At 48.0% G+C, this 18,216-nt stretch overlaps 1 protein-coding gene across 2 annotated transcripts in view; it reads right to left on the bottom strand.

The window, feature by feature from the left end:
• EEF2K (eukaryotic elongation factor 2 kinase) overlaps positions 1-18,216 on the bottom strand; it is a 76,746-nt gene that overhangs the window by 41,055 nt on the left and 17,475 nt on the right. For both annotated transcript variants that reach the window (XM_044303476.1, XM_044303475.1), the window contains exons 3-5: positions 13,604-13,704; positions 1,308-1,368; positions 1,154-1,191 (exon numbers count right to left, since the gene is read on the bottom strand). In XM_044303476.1, coding sequence (XP_044159411.1) covers positions 1,154-1,191; positions 1,308-1,368; positions 13,604-13,704 — 200 coding nt within the window. The remainder of the gene's footprint in view (positions 1-1,153; positions 1,192-1,307; positions 1,369-13,603; positions 13,705-18,216) is intronic.

Below are 18,216 nucleotides of genomic sequence, written 5' to 3'. Positions count from 1 at the left end.
ACCTGGTAATTTATGTGATGCTGGGGTTTTCTGAAGAGGAGTCACGTAACTAAAGATCCAACACGCCAATCCACGCAACTTCGAGATGGTAAGTGTATTGGAAACTTTCTTCTGCAGGCAGGATATGGTGAATTAAAGGGGTTGTCTCATTTCGGTAAGTGGCATTTATCATGTTAAAAGGGGTTGTCCGGGTTTAGAGCTGAATCCGGACATACCCTTATTTTCACCCAGGCAGCCCCCCTGAGGCTAGCATCTCATGCTTCGATGCGCTCCCGTGCCCTGCGCTAAATCGCACAGGGCAAGGTCTCTTGTTTTTAATAACACACTGACGGGCGGAAACTTCTGCCCGGCAGTGTGTTCGGTGACATCACCAGCTCTGATGGGCGGGCTTCCTGGCAGCCCCATGGAGAGCCCCGGTAGGTCACCAGATCTCCAAAAAAAATGCCTTTTCCCTGCGCGACTTAGCGCAGGGCAAAGGAGAGTATTGGAGCATGAACTGCTCCGATGCTCAAGTCAGGGGGGGCTGCCTGGGTGAAAATGCAGGTATGTCCAGGTTCAGCTCTGAACCCGGACAACCCCTTTAATACAAGGCACTTGCTAATGTATTGTGATTGTTCATATTGCCTGCTCTGCTACTTCATTAATTTTTCTATTGCATTATACACGGCTCGTTTCCAGGGATTACGACCACCACAGCAATGCAGATATGAGGTGGACTGGACGGGAGCTGCTGTGCATGTGTCAATATGTGCGCCCCCACGGTCCTGGCCACCAGAGAGGCCGGCACTTTTTCCTATGGTGTGCAAGCAGGACCACCGCTGCTGAATTACAGGATGGTCCTAACCTCTGAAAACAAGCAGTGTATAATGTGATGGAAAAAATTCTAATAAAAATCTAAAGGAAGCAATATGGACAATCACAATATTTTAGCAAGTGCCTGGTATTAATTTTCTCTACGTGATAAAAGCCATTTTGTAAAGCGAGACAACCCCTTTAAAGTTAAATTGCTGAGTCCCCAAAATCCTTTAACATAAGCACACTTCCTATCATATATTCATATTTTGTGCATGCAATATAGTAAATATAATAAAAAGAGACAGAACTGATTAAATAGAGAGATATGAGATAGATGGATAGACAGATAATTACTTACGTTCTATAGCATTCTCTCATAGCACCACGTCCAAATGGCTATAAGAAAAAAAATAGGAAATATTTTATTCCCAAGTGTCCTTATGTGACGTGGTTACTTATAATAAGTGAACCCTCGCCCTGTACTTTGCACCCAAAAGGAAAGAAATACTTACCTGAGAGGCCATTTTAATTAACACGACATCCTGTACCCACTGGCCGGAGACAGCATTGTACCTACAGACAGAAACATGAAGATTATCACACAGGTCATAGATAATAATAGCTCACAATAACACGTACATACAACACACACAAAATTACATTTCCTAGCTAGAAAGTTGCTTTCTAATTTGCCACTTGTAGACGAAAAATGACGGCACAAGTGAAAAAGCGAGAGGGTGATCCTACTATACCCCTTGAAATTCAGTACAGTTTATTTGGGTTAATCTGGAATTAAATTGGTTGTGCCACCATTAAATGTAATTTTTTTCATATAACTAAATGAAAATCGAGTTACTTTTAAAATTACTTTCTGTTACAAAAATGCTCTGCTTGTTGGATATTATCTTCACATCCTTATAAAGGTACCCCCTGGTGTTTAATCTGTATAGTAATTTGCTTGTCCATTTAATGAGCTGGTCGCACATGCTCAGTTCCATCCTTCAACTGCCGTATCTACTGTAAGAAGCTGTGACAGTTAAGAGAGCTGCAGCAGAAAGGACATGACCCCCTGCCTAGTTGAGCAAAGATTAGGGAGATCTCTGGATACATGTGAGATACAGAATTGGTTTGAACTTGATGTCAGATTTTAATTTACTACTTCTATCACAGCATAACCCCTTTAATAGTAACAGATGACCTAAGTGGTTTGTATAGAACTTACTTTAGGACACAGAACAAAGGATCAGGCATACTGAAATTGAACACACCACCCCCCCCATGATCTGCCAGGGGAGAGTTGGCACACAGTCATACATAAAATATTCATGCGGTCCCGGCGGGTTCAGCCGCCTTTGCTCTCATGAGTGTGAGGACCTGTAGATCATATTACAGTTCTGTGATAAGACAGGTGCCAGATTTTCTAGATTATCAGATGCTGAATTAAAGGAATTTCGATGTAGATAATAACACTTTAAGACAGGCTATGGCTTTTACTGCCAAACTGCATAGTGCACGTTGGCCGATCATATATTTTGAGCATTGTTATACCAGTGTATGTGGCAGATGTATATACATTTTATATGTGCCGCATATGGATGTTATTCGGAAGTAGTGGGTTTGCATATAATAATTCTGCATTGACAGACTTTATAGCAGAGGCCATGCCCCCTCTGTTCTATTCCTGGCCATTTAAGGGCCCTGCATGATGTTCCTAGAGCAGCTGGGTCCTATCTAAACACAGAGATATGTTTAGTACAGTCTAAGAGCATGGTCCCCCAACGTGACACTAATAAAAGACACAAATATTAATGCAAACCTCTCTGTGTATCAGCGGCGAACTGGGAACTTAAAGTGGCCCTAGAGGGGGAAAAAAAAAAAACTAAAAGTGGCCCCAATTTTGTAGGTGGGTGCAAACTGACAGAAGGTGTGCAGCGACCGGGTCCGCAGGGGAAACACGTGAGACTAGGTAGGCCGATGGGGGTAGTAGTTCATTTACTCACAGTTAGCGGAGCCTCCCTGGACCGGCGTGCAGTGTTGGGGAAGACAGCACTAAATCCTCCGGGGTACTCTCTATTGCAGGGAGCACCAGCCCAGATGGTGGTTGAGGCGCCCTTGATGGTAAAGATGCTTAAGGTGCTTTTGCGGCTGGGCCCCTGTAGTCGTGACGCCAGCACCGTAAGGTGCAAATGTTGAGTGTAGTAGTAGTAGTAATTAAGAGTCAGTTGTTGTAAAAGAATTGAACATTTACTTGAATCAATAGTCTCAAGGCAGATGTTACAGTCCATCAATAAAGTGCATTCATATGGCACCAGTAATGATTCAGATGTTAAGGTAATTGTAATCCTGTCAATTGAGGAGTTTTCTAGTACTTTAGCTTTACAGGCGAAGAATAATTAGTCTTAATTATAAAGTGTAACTAAGTGTAATTAGTCCACTTTCTATAGCACTCTGGTACTAAACATGCTGTTTTCTACTTATCTTGAGCTATCCCATAAGGGCGTTCTCCCTCGTCTTCTGCTACATTATTTACAGGATGCTCTCCTGAAGCAATCAGATTTTTTGGTTTCCACTAGATCCCGGAAGGCTTCTAGTGAATAAGGACAATTCTGCGCACTAATTATCCATTCGTGTCCCGGCACTTGGAAAGCTGCTCTCAGGCACTTGTGCGGATGAGGTCCATAAGCTAGAGTCAGCTGTAACCCTCACTAGGCTTACTTCATATTTAGACATAGACTTATGGTCTGGTGCTTGGCTGCTGTAGATAAATGTTAGCTGTACTCCCTTAGCCTGGCCATGACCAAGGGGTAGAAATAGCAGACGACATGGTGGACGATGCCCGTTTCTCTCCTCCATACACGCTGTACTAACTAACTTCACTTCCTCTCTACTCTGCTCTACTGTTCTAACACACAGCCCAAGCTATGTAAACGAGTGGTGCCAGCACCACCTAGGGGCGACCGGGCGAAATGACAATGCCAGTCTGATAGTAGGAAATACCATACAATGCAAATACATAGGCAGATGTTTTAAGTGCCCCATCTACACACATATGTGGGACGCTGCAGGTGGGGTAACACAATTAGATGAGGCCAATACAAGTTGTCAGGGTCAGTAATACTGCAGTGCAGCACAGAACGCCATCCCACAGAACCAAATATTATAGTGCAGCACAAAATACCTGCCCAGAAGCTGATCCTCTGTGGTGGCCATCAATGCCTGCCATGTTCTGTCCTTAGAAGGTGAGATGTGGGCCACGACACCAAGCCAGCCTTACTTTCAGCATGCTACCTGGACTTCCTCTAATAATAAACCCCTTAAGTTCCAACAGAAGTATGTATCCAGCCAGCGGCAGTGAGGAGGGCACAGGCGGCCCTATGGGCATCGCCCCACTGGGAAAATTCCCTGTGGGGTCTATGGCCTGTCTGCCCCTACCCTGTATACATGCTGTGTCCTAAATTATTATACTGGCAGTTGTGGAGCAACTGGGGGATGGACGTTGCCCTCAGCAGCATCTTTTATGGACCAGTAGATGGCCTTATATTGTTCAGTGGAGATGCAGATAAGAAACACTTAAAGGGGTATTCCCATCACATACAAATGGGGGCATATCGCTAGGATATGCCCCCATTGTCTGATAGGTGCGTGTCCCGCCTCTGGGACCCACAACTACAAGGAGAACGGAGCGGGGAGAGCTGTGGCTGGAAGACCACGGGTTTTCCCGGGGTCTATCCACCACCAAGCGCTGCTCCCATACAAGTGAATGGGAGCGCACCACGCATGCGCGGCTCCTGCTCCCATTTATTTCTACGGGGCAGACGGAAATACCTGAGCCAGCACTTGGCTATTTTCGGCAGCCCCATTGAAATGCATGGAGGGCGGCTGCGCATGCGCAGTGCGCTCTACATTCATTTCCCCGCTCCATTCTTGTTGTAGGTGTGGGTCCCACCTCTGGGACCCAGATCTATCAGACAATGGGGGCATATCCTAAGGATATGCCCCCATTGTATGTGATGGTAAAACCCCTTTAACTGTCAAGAAATCACCTCCAAATTGGAGGGATCCAAGAAAACTTGATTGCCTTGGCCAGCTTTATGGCGGCCAAGGCCATCAATTGTTGGCACATAATTGGGGATGAATGTTCCTACGAATGCTCGTACTCAACAATCTGGCAAGTAAATTATCGTTTCTGGGCAGCAGATCGTTCTGTCTAAACAGCAATCTGCTGCCCAGAAACAATGCAGCCGTAGGCCGTCCGTGCCCTTGCTGCAATTTGCTTTCCGCAATGCATGGTCACCAGCTGTGGGAGTCCCGTATTGTGTCACGGACCTATTGACTTGAATGGGTCCGCAGTCCGCAATATATGGCAAAAGATAGGACATGTCCTATCTTTTGCGGTGCGGAGGCACGGACCTAAAATGCCCACAGAAGCACTTTTTGAGGAACAATTGCGGACAAGAATAGGACATGCTCTATAATTTTTGCGGAGCCGCAGAACGGAATTACAGATGTGGACAGAATGGGTCTGCACCTGTTCAGCAAAATTGCAAAACGGATGTTGACCAATTCATACGGTCGTGTGAATGAACCCTAAAATTGTAGGCACTGCTGGGATCCCGAGACTCTCGCTCCCGGTGAGTGCCCAGTCACTGCCCATTTTAGTCTATGGATGATGAGGGAACAGTTCATTAAGCCCTGCTGATCTGGATACGCCATAAAACTCAATCAAGCCTCGATAAGTACATTTTAGAATTGAGGATATTAATTACATTGCTTACGCTACTACTGATACAGTTACACCTAATAGGACGCTAATGACAATTTGATTACAGTATGTGTTGTGGGGATTCGCTTTGGTAGGCAGGGTAAGCGGACGCAGTACAGAGGCAAAAAACAAGGTTTAAATCAAAGTTCAGTGTTTATTCACACATAGCAAGAAAACAAGCCAAAAGAAAGTGTTCAGTTTTGGTGCCTGTTCACACCACACAAAGTTCACAGTGCAAAAAGACGTCACCTGGTCAGCAGATGATTTTCACCCAGAGTCCGCAGCAGTCTTTAGTGGCCTGTTTCCCCAGCCTATGGCTCACACAAACAGATGCCTCAGTGTTTCAAACCACAGACTCCTCAGCTCCTCTGTCATGGAGGATAATTCCCCCACCTGAACATGCTGGCTGGGTTTTTTATATTCCAGCCAAAACCCGGCCTGGAACCGTGGGGAACAGCCACCCACCCTGCTCTTTGGCTGCTCCCAATAAGAACCGGCCCGGATTGGCTTTACAGCCATTCTAACAGTTGAAGTGTCAGATTGCACTACAGACCTGACACTTCAGGAAAAAACCCGGTTCTTACCTCACCGAGGCCAGGAACCTCGGTGACACGTATCTTCCGTCAAAGACGGCTCCTTGTTCCTTCTTACATACCTCCCCCCTTTGTTCAACCCTGAGGGGGTGAACACTTGCCAGACAGTGTACGCGGGATAGGGCATCCGCGTTTCCCTGTAACCTGCCTGCCCTGTGTTCCACGGAAAACTTAAAATTTTGCAAAGATAAGAACCACCTGGTGACCCGAGCATTCCTCTCTTTGGCCTGGCTCATCCATTTCAAAGGGGAGTGGTCGGTCACCAGACGGAACCTTCTCCCCAAAAGGTAGTAGCGGAGAGACTCGAGTGCCCACTTGATGGCCAGGCACTCTCTCTCCACTATACTGTACCTAGTCTCGGCTGGGGTGAGCTTCCGGCTGAGGAAGACAACGGGATGCTCCTCCCCGTCAATATCTTGAGATAGTACAGCACCGAGACCTACCTCGGAGGCATCGGTCTGCACTATAAACTCCCTTTTGAAGTCGGGCGTCACCAAAACCGGGGACCCACACAGGGCCGACTTCAAAGCGGAGAAAGCCTTTTCCGCCTGCTCATTCCAGTGGACCGTCACTGACTTGCGTCCCTTCAAAAGGCCTGTCAATGGTGCGGCGACTGTAGCAAAATTGGGGACAAACCTCATATAGTACCCCACCATACCCAGGAACGACTTTACTTGCCGAGTAGAGACAGGTCGGGGCCAATTCCTAATTGCCTCAATTTTGTTCACCTGAGGTTTGATCACTCCGCGCCCAATGACATACCCCAGGTATCTGGTCTCTTCTAACCCTATCGAGCACTTTTTTGGGTTAGCGGTTAAGCCAGCCTTCCTAAGGGAGTCCACTACAGCCTGGACTTTAGGCAAGTGACTTTCCCAGTCGGTGCTATGGACAACGATATCGTCCAGGTACGCTGAAGCGTATCGACGATGTGGACGGAGTACAATATCCATTAACCTTTGAAACGTGGCGGGAGCGCCATGTAGACCAAAGGGTAATACCTTGTACTGATACAGCCCCTCTGGCGTGACGAAAGCCGTTTTTTCTTTGGCAGCCTCAGTCAAGGGTAGCTGCCAGTACCCTTTGGTGAGGTCCAACACAGAAAAATACCGGGCTTGGCCCAACTTTTCAATAAGCTCATCCACTCGGGGCATGGGATACGCGTCAAACTTGGACACCTCATTAAGTTTGCGGAAGTCATTACAAAACCGCAATGTCCCGTCTGGCTTGGGTATTAATACTATCGGACTGGCCCACTCACTTTTTGACTCCTCGATGACACCCAGCTGGAGCATTAGCTGCACTTCCTCCGTGATGGCTTGTCGCCTAGCCTCGGGTACCCGGTACGGTTTTAACCGGACTTTCGCCTGAGGCTCAGTGACAATGTCATGCCGGATTACGGACGTGCGTCCAGGGAGGTCTGAGAACACATCCGTATTCCGACTAATGAACTCCCTGGCTTCCTGAGCCTGTTTAGAGGAGAGGCTGTCAGCAATTTTCACTGTGACAGCCGCTTCCCCTGCTTCAGACTGAGGGGCCAAAACCGCTTCCCCTAGGAACCCTGGTCGTGGGCTGTCTTCCGTACAGGTTTCCCTTATCCTTCCACGGCTTGAGCAGATTCACATGGTACACCTGCTTTGGCTTTCGCCTCCCTGGCTGGTGTACTTTGTAATCTACTGGTCCAATTTTTTCTAGTACCTCGTAGGGCCCCTGCCACCTAGCTAGGAACTTACTATCTACCGTTGGTACCAGAACCAACACCCGATTACCCGGGTTAAAGTTTCGGACCCGAGCCTGCCGATTATAGACCCTTACTCTGGGCTCGCTGCGCTGCCTGCATATGCTCCCTAACCAGAGGTAACACTGTTTCCTATCCGTCCCTGCATCTGGGTGACATACTCAACTACACTTTTGTGCGGTGTGGTTTGTTGTTCCCACGCCTCTTTGGCGACGTCTAATAAACCACGAGGGTGTCTGCCGTATAGTAGTTCGAAGGGCGAGAACCCAGTAGAGGCCTGGGGCACTTCTCGCACTGCGAACATGAGATAGGGCAGAAGAAGGTCCCAGTCCCTCCCATCCTTAGACACCACTCTTTTCAGCATATTTTTTAACGTCTGGTTAAACCTCTCTACCAGGCCATCCGTTTGCGGATGATACACGGATGTCCGTAACTGTTTTATTTGGAGCAACTTACAGAGTTCCCTCATGACCTTGGACATAAATGGGGTCCCTTGGTCAGTTAGAACCTCCTTAGGCAGACCCACTCTAGAAAACATTTCCATTAACTCCTTAGCTATGAGTTTGGCTGACGTATGACGCAGTGGCACCGCCTCCGGGTACCGCGTGGCGTAGTCGAGGATGACCAGGATGTGCTGGTGCCCTCTAGCTGACTTCGGTACTGGGCCTACAAGATCCATAGCGATCCGCTCGAAGGGAACCTCAATAATCGGGAGAGGGACCAGAGGACTACGGAAATGTGGCTGGGGGCTGGTTATCTGGCAGGTTGGGCAAGACTTGCAAAACTCTTCTACCTCTCTGAACACACTGGGCCAGTAAAACCGCTGTAAAATCCGGTCCTGCGTTTTCTGCTGGCCCAGGTGTCCCCCAAGAACATGTTGGTGGGCTAATTTCAACACGAGCTTGCGATATGCCTGGGGCACCACCAGCTGTTCAATATGTTCACCCCGTAGTTTATTTACCCGGTACAGCATCTCCTGTTGAACCACAAAACGGGGGAACATAGATTCGGCCCCCGGTTGTTGCGGCTCACCCTCAACTACTACCACATTTTCCCAGGCTCGAGATAGAGTCGGATCCTGGTGTTGTGCTGTACCGAAATTATCCCTAGAGACATTGAGGTCTGCCAGCTCAGGACCCGGCGGCAAATCCTCTACGTCTCCCACCATCACACTTAACGGGGTTGTCTCCCCCTCTTCCACCGAAGTGGCGGTCACCCCTACTGCTGGTCCTTCTGACTCAGGTTCCCAAGGTTCTGGCCTCCCCCCTGAGTCAGGCCACTCTGCTAGGGGTACATCTGTCTCCCGGGTAACTTTCGTATCCGGCCAGAGTGCCGGGAACCCGGGGAAGTCTCTCCCAATGATCAATTCATATGGTAGCTTTGTGGCGACGGCCACCTCATGCATCCACCTGCCGGCCACCATTGACAGAGAGACCAGGGCGGTGGGATACTCCTTTAAGTCCCCATGTATGCAAACAACACCGACTCTTCGGCCAGTATACTCAGCCGGCCGCACCAGGGCAGCTCTTACCAGGGACACCAGGCTCCCTGAATCCAGCAGAGCCACCGCCAGAGTGCCCCCCACTTCCACCTGGCACAGGTGGCTATTGTCCATAGTCTCTGAAGTTCCTGTGGCACACAACATCCTGGCATATAATGAGTGGCGGAAGCCATAGTTGGTGTCCATGGGTTCCCCCCGATGGGGACAGTCCGCCCTTATGTGTCCAGGCTCCTGACAACGCCAGCAGACCACCGGGTTTGGGTCGGCAGGGGGTACATCCCGGGCGGGTCTAGCTGGCACCGGCCGCCGGGTCTGGGGTGGAGTTTTCCGGGGTTTGACTGGCCCCCTCCCAAAAGAACCCCCCTGTAGATTTCTGGTGGCCTCATAGCGCTCCACCAGGTCGACCATCTCCAGGGCATTATTCGGAGACACCTGGCCGATCCAGTGCTGGAGAGGGTACGGCAAAGCCCTCCAAAACACATCCGCCAACAGCCGATCCAACATAGCAGTGGGAGTCAACATGTCCGGCTGCAGCCATTTTTGCAAACGGTGCAGCAGATCATAATATTGTGGTCTAGCGGGTTCAGCCGGGTTAAATTCCCACTGATGCACCCTCTGGGCCCGGACCAATACATTCACCCCGAGTCTCGCCAGGATCTCACCTTTTACTGTCGGGTAGTCGGCCGCCTGATCATCGGGGAGATCAAACAATACTTGCTGGGGACCGGACGCCAGGAACGGAGCAACGACCTCAGCCCACTGGTCTCGGGGTAACTTTTCCCTCACGGCCACTTTTTCGAAGACCGCCAGATAGGTCTCGACGTCATCCGAGGGGGTCATCTTCGGAATCGCCGCGCGGACAGCTTTCCGGGCATCGTGGACATTCTGGGACGCTCCTGACGCCTGCAACGCCATCACATGTTGCAATAGCAGCTGGTTCGTTTCTTGTTGCTGCTTGTTAGCCTCCCGCTGCTGCAAGTTAGCCTCCACGAGGGCCTTCACGACCGCCTCCATTTTGTCAGGGGATACGGGTCGTAACCTTGCCGGCTTAATGTAGGACATGCACTTGTGCCCGGATAAACAAAAACTTTTCGGCCTTCAGGCCTGCCTCACTGCGTTTGCCCGCATCCGACACCAAATGTGGGGATTCGCTTTGGTAGGCAGGGTAAGCGGACGCAGTACAGAGGCAAAAAACAAGGTTTAAATCAAAGTTCAGTGTTTATTCACACATAGCAAGAAAACAAGCCAAAAGAAAGTGTTCAGTTTTGGTGCCTGTTCACACCACACAAAGTTCACAGTGCAAAAAGACGTCACCTGGTCAGCAGATGATTTTCACCCAGAGTCCGCAGCAGTCTTTAGTGGCCTGTTTCCCCAGCCTATGGCTCACACAAACAGATGCCTCAGTGTCTCAAACCACAGACTCCTCAGCTCCTCTGTCATGGAGGATAATTCCACCACCTGAACATGCTGGCTGGGTTTTTTATATTCCAGCCAAAACCCGGCCTGGAACCGTGGGGAACAGCCACCCACCCTGCTCTTTGGCTGCTCCCAATAAGAACCGGCCCGGATTGGCTTTACAGCCATTCTAACAGTTGAAGTGTCAGATTGCACTACAGACCTGACACTTCAGGAAAAAAACCCGGTTCTTACCTCACCGAGGCCAGGAACCTCGGTGACACGTATCTTCCGTCAAAGACGGCTCCTTGTTCCTTCTTACAGTGTGTACTTATCATCTACAAGCTGAGAATGACATTAATTACATGATGCAAGTCATTATCTCCTGATAACTGGACCAGCACCTGGTAGTATGACAACACTAATCACTAGTCATTAATCCTTTATTACACATATTATTTACTGACAACCTAACGCAATCATTATCTTCCAGTAGCAAATGCTCACGAGCCATGAAACGGCTGCACACTACAGATGTAGCAGAGCTACGTGTGTCACTTAGAAAGGGGTTGTTCCCTTTTTTCTATTGATCCTCAAGATAGGTAATCAATATCCGACTCCCGGCACCCCCAACCAATCAGCTGTTTGAAGAGAACGCAGCACTTGTATGAGCGCTGCCTTCTCTTCACCGTTTACCTGCTCGCCGTTGCAACTGCAGCAGCGTAATTACAACTATGGCGTCCCTATTCACTTTTGTTCAAGTGAACACTACAATGCCATCCCATAGACGTGAATAGGGATGCCATAGTTGTAGTTGTTGTTAGGTGCAGTCGCAACGGCGAGCAGGTAAACAGAGAAGAGAAGGCAGCACTCATACAACGCTGCTTTCTCTTCAAACAGCTGATCGGCGGGGGTGTCAGGAGTCAACCAGGGCCGATCTGATATTGATGACCTATTGATTGGTCATCAAAAGAAAAAAAGCAACCCTTTTAAAAGGAGGTTTCCAAGATTTTCATATTGATTGGCCTTTCCTTAGGATAAGCCATGAATATCAGAGTGGTGGGGGTCCAACTCCAAAAACCGCCACCAGTCAGCTTTTCTGCGATAGATCTGCTGACTGAACTACACAGCACCGCCCACTGTGTAGTGGACGAAGCTTGGTATTACAGGGCTGTTCCCATTAAAGGGAATGGGAGCAGCACTACAGTAACCAGCTTACGCCAGATCAACTGCTGATTGGCAGGGCTGCCGAGAATCGGACCCCCATCAAGACGGGGCCAATCAAGTCCTGGAAAACCCCTTTAAAGGGGGTATTCCCATCTCCCACATTTATGGCATATTGCTAGGGCAGGACTTCAATTTCGGATATAGGTGGGTAACACCTCTAGGACCTGCTTTTATCTCCAGAAAGGGTCCCCCAAAGTGAAGTAGATCATACAGCGCAAGCGCTGCCACCCTCCAGGTGCCTGTGCGTTCTCCATTCACCGCTATGGCAGCTCCCAAAATAGCTTAGCAGAGCTCCTATAGCAGTGAATGGTGAGCAAACCAAGCATGTGCAGTGTGCTCTACTCCACTTCATGGACCACGAAGTGGAGTAGAGCACCTATCTGACTGTCTGACATTGATGGCATATCCTAGCAATACGCCAATGTCTGAGATGAGAGTACCCCTTTAACTGTGAAACCAGCTCATCATGAGAATGCTTGCAGCAGTTTTACCATCAGGCTTGTGCAAAACTGCAGAAATTACAACGAGATATCTCCAGCAGTTGTGAAAAATCTCACTTCTGCAACATTTGCAAACTCAGCTCTACGTCTGTGCAACATGTACCAAAATGACATAAGAAATGTGATAAGTGTTGCGTTTCAAGAGCTGCTATCCTTTTCCGAGTTGACTCTGCACGTATGTTACTTTGGTGACTGTAAGACTACGTGTCACGGAGAACCCTTCCAAATTTACTGAGAACATTCCTGGAACCCCACCAAGTTTCTGAGAGAATGAGACAGGCACAAAATGCTGGCATCTAAACACAGTAATGGACTTGCATTGCAAATGCAGACTGCTACGAAAACAGCACACTGCACAAGACGCCAGCTAAAAGTACCGTAAAACTACGCGATGTATATTATTCCTACTCGTAGTCAACAGGTGAAACCTCTCCAAACCTCTTCTTGGAGAAGATCACCTTTTGATCTAGATGAGATATCCTGTAACATACTAGTTCTGTGCATACTAGTCACTCTCTTAGAGGACCACTCGCCCAGAAGACCCTTTGTGGATGCAGTTTGGGCGTCTCAGAGAGACTTTATTGTATGTGCATATGCCGTTCTTGAAAAGGGGTTATCCCATGATTACTGTAAAAAATGTAAATCAGAAATCATATACCACATGACAATTTCTTCCTATCAAAGCTAGAACCAGCTCTGTTCCTCACCTCGACCCTGAATCAAGCAGGCAGCACATGGGGCGTGTCCTTTTGGGGAGGGGGGGGGGGGTCCTTCTGCTGCAGCTCTCTCCCTCTCCTTGTCACAGCCTCTAACAGAATAAAGGGCTGGGGACAATTGAACAATTTAACTGAGCATGTGCATCCACCTCAGCGAGGTGGACATAGAAATATGTTAAAACACAAACAGCAGGTGGCGCTGTACAGATACATTTTTTTTTAATAACTCAGTGGCTATGCTAAATTTTTATTTATAGGCAATTACAAAAGTATTCAGATCCAGGCGCTGCTTTGCAAAAAGATTTAAAAATTTTCTTGGGACAACCCTTTAAAGGAATCTTGCAGAGCATTTCCCAGCTACACTTGAGATGTCACAGACCTGTGTCGGATTGCATGTTCTGTATCCATGTCTTCCAGGTGAAACTCGGCCCAAGGATCAGGCATCTGCTTGGCTTTTTGGATGGCATGTTTCCAGGCCTCCTGTGAAAGGCAGAGCATAATCAGCCATAAGTACAGAAAAGAGATAAGGATGAAAAGTCCATGTTATTACATATGTGAATGGTAGTGATGGACGCCATATGGTAGCGAGGAGTGACATTAAAGGGGTTACATAAATCATGTAAAAAGTATCACCTGAGGTGGAGCTGATTGTAGGGTGTCCTACAAAGATTCTCAGCAATTTGCTGTAATCTGTTGGAGAACCCAACAGCAGCAGCAAAGTGTTCACTTTCTCTACAGCGCCTCCACAGGAGAAATTAAGAATTCCTCGGTGGGGGTCCAACCACTGGTTTTGCTGGCTCCTAGGTCGGACAACCCCTTTAAGGTGCCAATTCTATATGCCTAAAGAGGTGGTGGAAGAATGTTTTTGTTTTTTTTGGCAAACCCCCCCCCAATTTGACATTGCCGCAGCGAGGCGATGTCAAACCAGATGTTGACATTGATGGAGCCCAGCAGAACATCATAGGAGAAGGAGCGTGGAGCCGGTGCTGGAAAACAGGCAAGTCATCTTCCCTTTGCAGGTCCGGCTTAATAGAGGGGGCACAACCCCTTTAAAGTAAGTATTATGTGCAATATACATGTGGAATGAGTATAACACAATATCCAACCACTTGCAGTTCGTACAGACAGTATATACACAGTACAGAGATGGACAAGGAATGTAGCACAGAGAATTAAGCACCAAAGTACAGTCTCACTAGCGATTATGATGTCTAATTTCAAATGACACATACCCGACCTCGATCAGTCAAGCAGCCATGCTTAATATAGCGGTGTTTGTCATTCTAGGAAATGCACAAAAAGTATTAATGGACCATCACCCAAAGCGCCAGCACATACATAGCAAACAAACACTGTACAAGATTAACACCAGTATACACCCAATGAAATATTCCACATTTAAGACAAGACATATACGGAATGCACACATCACTCTAAAGCCTCGCACACGTCCGTGCTGAAATCCGTGAAAAGGTGGTCAGTGATGCATCCGTGAAGGATCCGTGTGTGGTCCATGTGTCATCTGTGTTTCACCGACCCTGCACAGCTGAAAAATTATTTTCAAATCATCTCTTCCTAATGATCCGTGAAACATGGATGAAACACGGATTGGCATCTGTGATGCATCCGTGGTTTTTACTGACCCGTAGACTATAACAGCTGTGAACACGGACAAATTAGAGCATTGCATCCGTGCTAAAAACACGGAGCCGCGGACCGTGGCAAAACACTGGCGTTGAACGGAAGCTCGACGTAAACGTTCCTAATCCTTATTATTCCAAATTCCTCTCCTCTATTACCAGCAAATTCCACTTTTTGGACTCGTAATCTCCCTCTTTGCCTCGGCAGCCCCTTCCTCTGCACGGGTGTGTGTGTGTGTGTCCAAATCTGCTGCCATTCAGTCCATCAGGAGATGGATATTTCCACACGCAGAGGCCTCATGTGAACAGGGCAACTCCTCTATGTGACTTATTAGGGCACATGGACTTTAAAGGACTTGTCCGGGAAGATAGGCCATCACTTTCTGGTCTTAGAAGTCCGACACCCTGCAACCCCCGATCAGCCGTTCTGCAGTAGCTGTGCGGTGGACGGAGCAGGTTACTGCAGCGCCGATCCTACTGAAGTGAATGGGGGCAGCACTGCAGTAACCAGCTCCGTGCACTACACAATGGATGGCGTTGTGTAGTTCTGGTATCCGAGTTGCTGCAGAACATCTGGTGTCGGACTCCCCACTGATCAGATAATGGTGACCTATCCTGGGGCTATCACTTTGTAAAATCTTGGACAGTCTTTTAAGGGACATAGTTCCTCTGTCAACAAAAGCTCTTTGCAAAGGGCTTCAGCTGCTTCACCAGGGGTCCGCAGTTAAAAAAAGGGATTGTTCAAAATGAGACAACCCCTTAAGTCCCTGCTCACATTTGAAATATTTGCTGCAAATGTTTGGTGCACAATCAGTAAATCGTCGGATGCGGATCGCAGACCCCATTCAAGTGAATGGGTCGGCGATCCGCATGTGGCTGCCCCGTGATCGGTGCACGTGCATTGCGGTCCGCAGCACGGGCCCGGCCAGCACTAAATTTGAGAACATGCTGTGAATTAGGACTTATTCACACAACCGCCTCTGTTACTCCATCTGCAAAAAAAATAAATAAAAAAAATCCGGGAAAATCTGATAGCACAAAAAAGGTTTCCAAAACGTTTTTTTTTTCCGTTTTGCGGGCCGTTTTTATATCCGTTTCCGTATCTCCGTTCAGATAGAACATGTCCTATATTTGGCCGCAAATCACGTTCCGTGGCTCCATTAAAGTCAATGGGTCCGCAAAAAAACTGAATGCATACGGAAATGCATCAATGCATCCGTATGTCTTCCGTATCCTTTCCGTTTTTTGCAGAACCGTCTATTGAAAATGTTATGCCCAGCCCAATTTGTTCTATGTAATTACTGTATACTGTATATGCCATACGGAAAAACGGAACGAAAAACGCAACCGAAACGGAAACCCAACGAAAACAAAAAACGGAACAGATCCGTGAAAAACGGACCGCAAAACACTGAAATAGCCATACGGTAGTGTGAAAGAGGCCATAGAGTACAGTTGATAGGTAATGCAATGGATCAAATCCCGTGAAGTTAAAAGAATTCTGCAAAATCCACACGCAATCCACGTGTAAACCGTCCACTGCCCGTGCTGGAGTCTGAAGGTGCAGATAACAATGGGGATGAGCTGTAGGGATCGTGTGACTCAGGATTACACTGGGGGCCCTGGTATGAATGCTGGGGGGATGCTGCTGGGGAGGAACTGGTTCGAGCTTGCTGTACTCGGAGGCAATTCCCTATCCATTAACTTGGCAGGTTCCCTTTGAGCTTCTGTAACCTTGTGTCCCCAGGACAGCTCCACTCATCACGTCATGCCTCGGGGCAACACAATGGTATATTCAGGAAAAAAATGTTGTTTTATTAGGCCATGCTAACGAGTTCTTCCTGACAACTGGCTGCACAGATGATATAGTTAGAGTTCTGTGCATTCGCTTTTGAAGCTTCTAAATGTTTTAAAGGATGGGCTTGAGAACCGCTTAAAGTGCAATCCCCTAATGTAATCTTTTTCTGCTCGAGTGTGCAAATGTACCTGTGACGAGAAGGTGATGTTTGTGAAGAGGACTACAGACTGTCATAAAACAGCCTCGAACAACAGCCTCACACCCCTCGTTTAAAAGCTACCTTTAAGGGATCCTCCACCTTTTGGACCTGTGAAGGGAAGCACACTTACCTGCTCCCCAACGCTCAGCCAATAACTGGCCACAGGGGTGACGTCCCCCAAGCGGCACGTCACTGGGCCACATGGTCACTGTGGCCAATCATTGGCTGGACCCCTGTCCATGCTGGAAGTTGACAAGTGGGTAGCAGAATGTTGCGAACTGAAGGAGCGAGGACCAGATAAATATGTTTCCCTCCACAGGTCCGGCAGGAAGGGAGAAAACCTAAAATAAGGTTGAGTATGCCTTTGAAAGGGATTGTCCAGAATTTTTATATTGATAGCCTACCCTCCCACGGTGGGAGTCTGACACCCTGCCCACCTGCCAATCAGTTGTTTCAGAGCAACTCCGGCACCAGAAGTCAGAGCTGGGACTGACCAGCTCCTGTCATGGAGCAGTGGACGGACTGGTAAATAAAGCTTGAAGTGAAAAATCGAGATTTCTAGTTCCGGCACCGACTTCTGGAGCCGGAGCTGCTCTGCACAACTGTTCTGCAGGAGAGTGTGGTGTTTGGCCAATGCTGATCAAACGTTGATGGCTAGGGATGAGCAAACTTCTGTTTCAAGTTCGGCACACAAGGTTCGGGTTATCTAAGAATTCCGTTACGGATTCTGCTACCACGGACCATAAGTTATGGACCGTGGTAACGGAATCCATAAAGGAATTCTTAGATAATCCGAACCTTGTACACCGAACTTGAAACAGAAGTTCGCTCATCCCTATTGATTGCCAGTCTACTCCACGTGTAGGCAAAACCTAAAAAACAACAAACCGAAAAACTTTTCATCTGTGTCTATGTGCAAGGTAAGTGGTGAGCAGCTCATGACAAGGCATGAACACAAGGTAGAAAATACATCTGGTCTCTGTCACAGTGAAGGTCACCGACACCCTGTGGCATCCATTTATTGGATTAGAGCCTCTAGATTGTCTGGCGATTGCCTGTATCCGTTTTACTGGAATGGGAATGTTAAGCAGATAAGGATTTCCTTTTCATTTCTGATCATCTGAAATAAATCAGGCAAAGTTCACTTTCCGCAGATAGTTTACGGTTATGTTAGGTGATCACCTCTGCCAAGCTATTAGTAGGGCATGCAGCTCAGCAACACAACGCATGCACAATGTCACACATAATTTGTCCATAGGTAAAGCTAATGCATTTCAATCGATCTGCTCTGCAAACATAGATATTAGTTTTAATGGAACGGGCGCAGGATATGCATTGCTTGGTTTTCAGACCAC

Source organism: Bufo gargarizans, chromosome 8 (assembly GCF_014858855.1).
Source record: "Bufo gargarizans isolate SCDJY-AF-19 chromosome 8, ASM1485885v1, whole genome shotgun sequence".
NCBI classification, from domain to species: domain Eukaryota; kingdom Metazoa; phylum Chordata; class Amphibia; order Anura; family Bufonidae; genus Bufo; species Bufo gargarizans.
The sequence above is the reverse complement of the archived record's forward strand: the minus strand, read 5'-3'. Positions and strand labels throughout refer to the sequence as shown.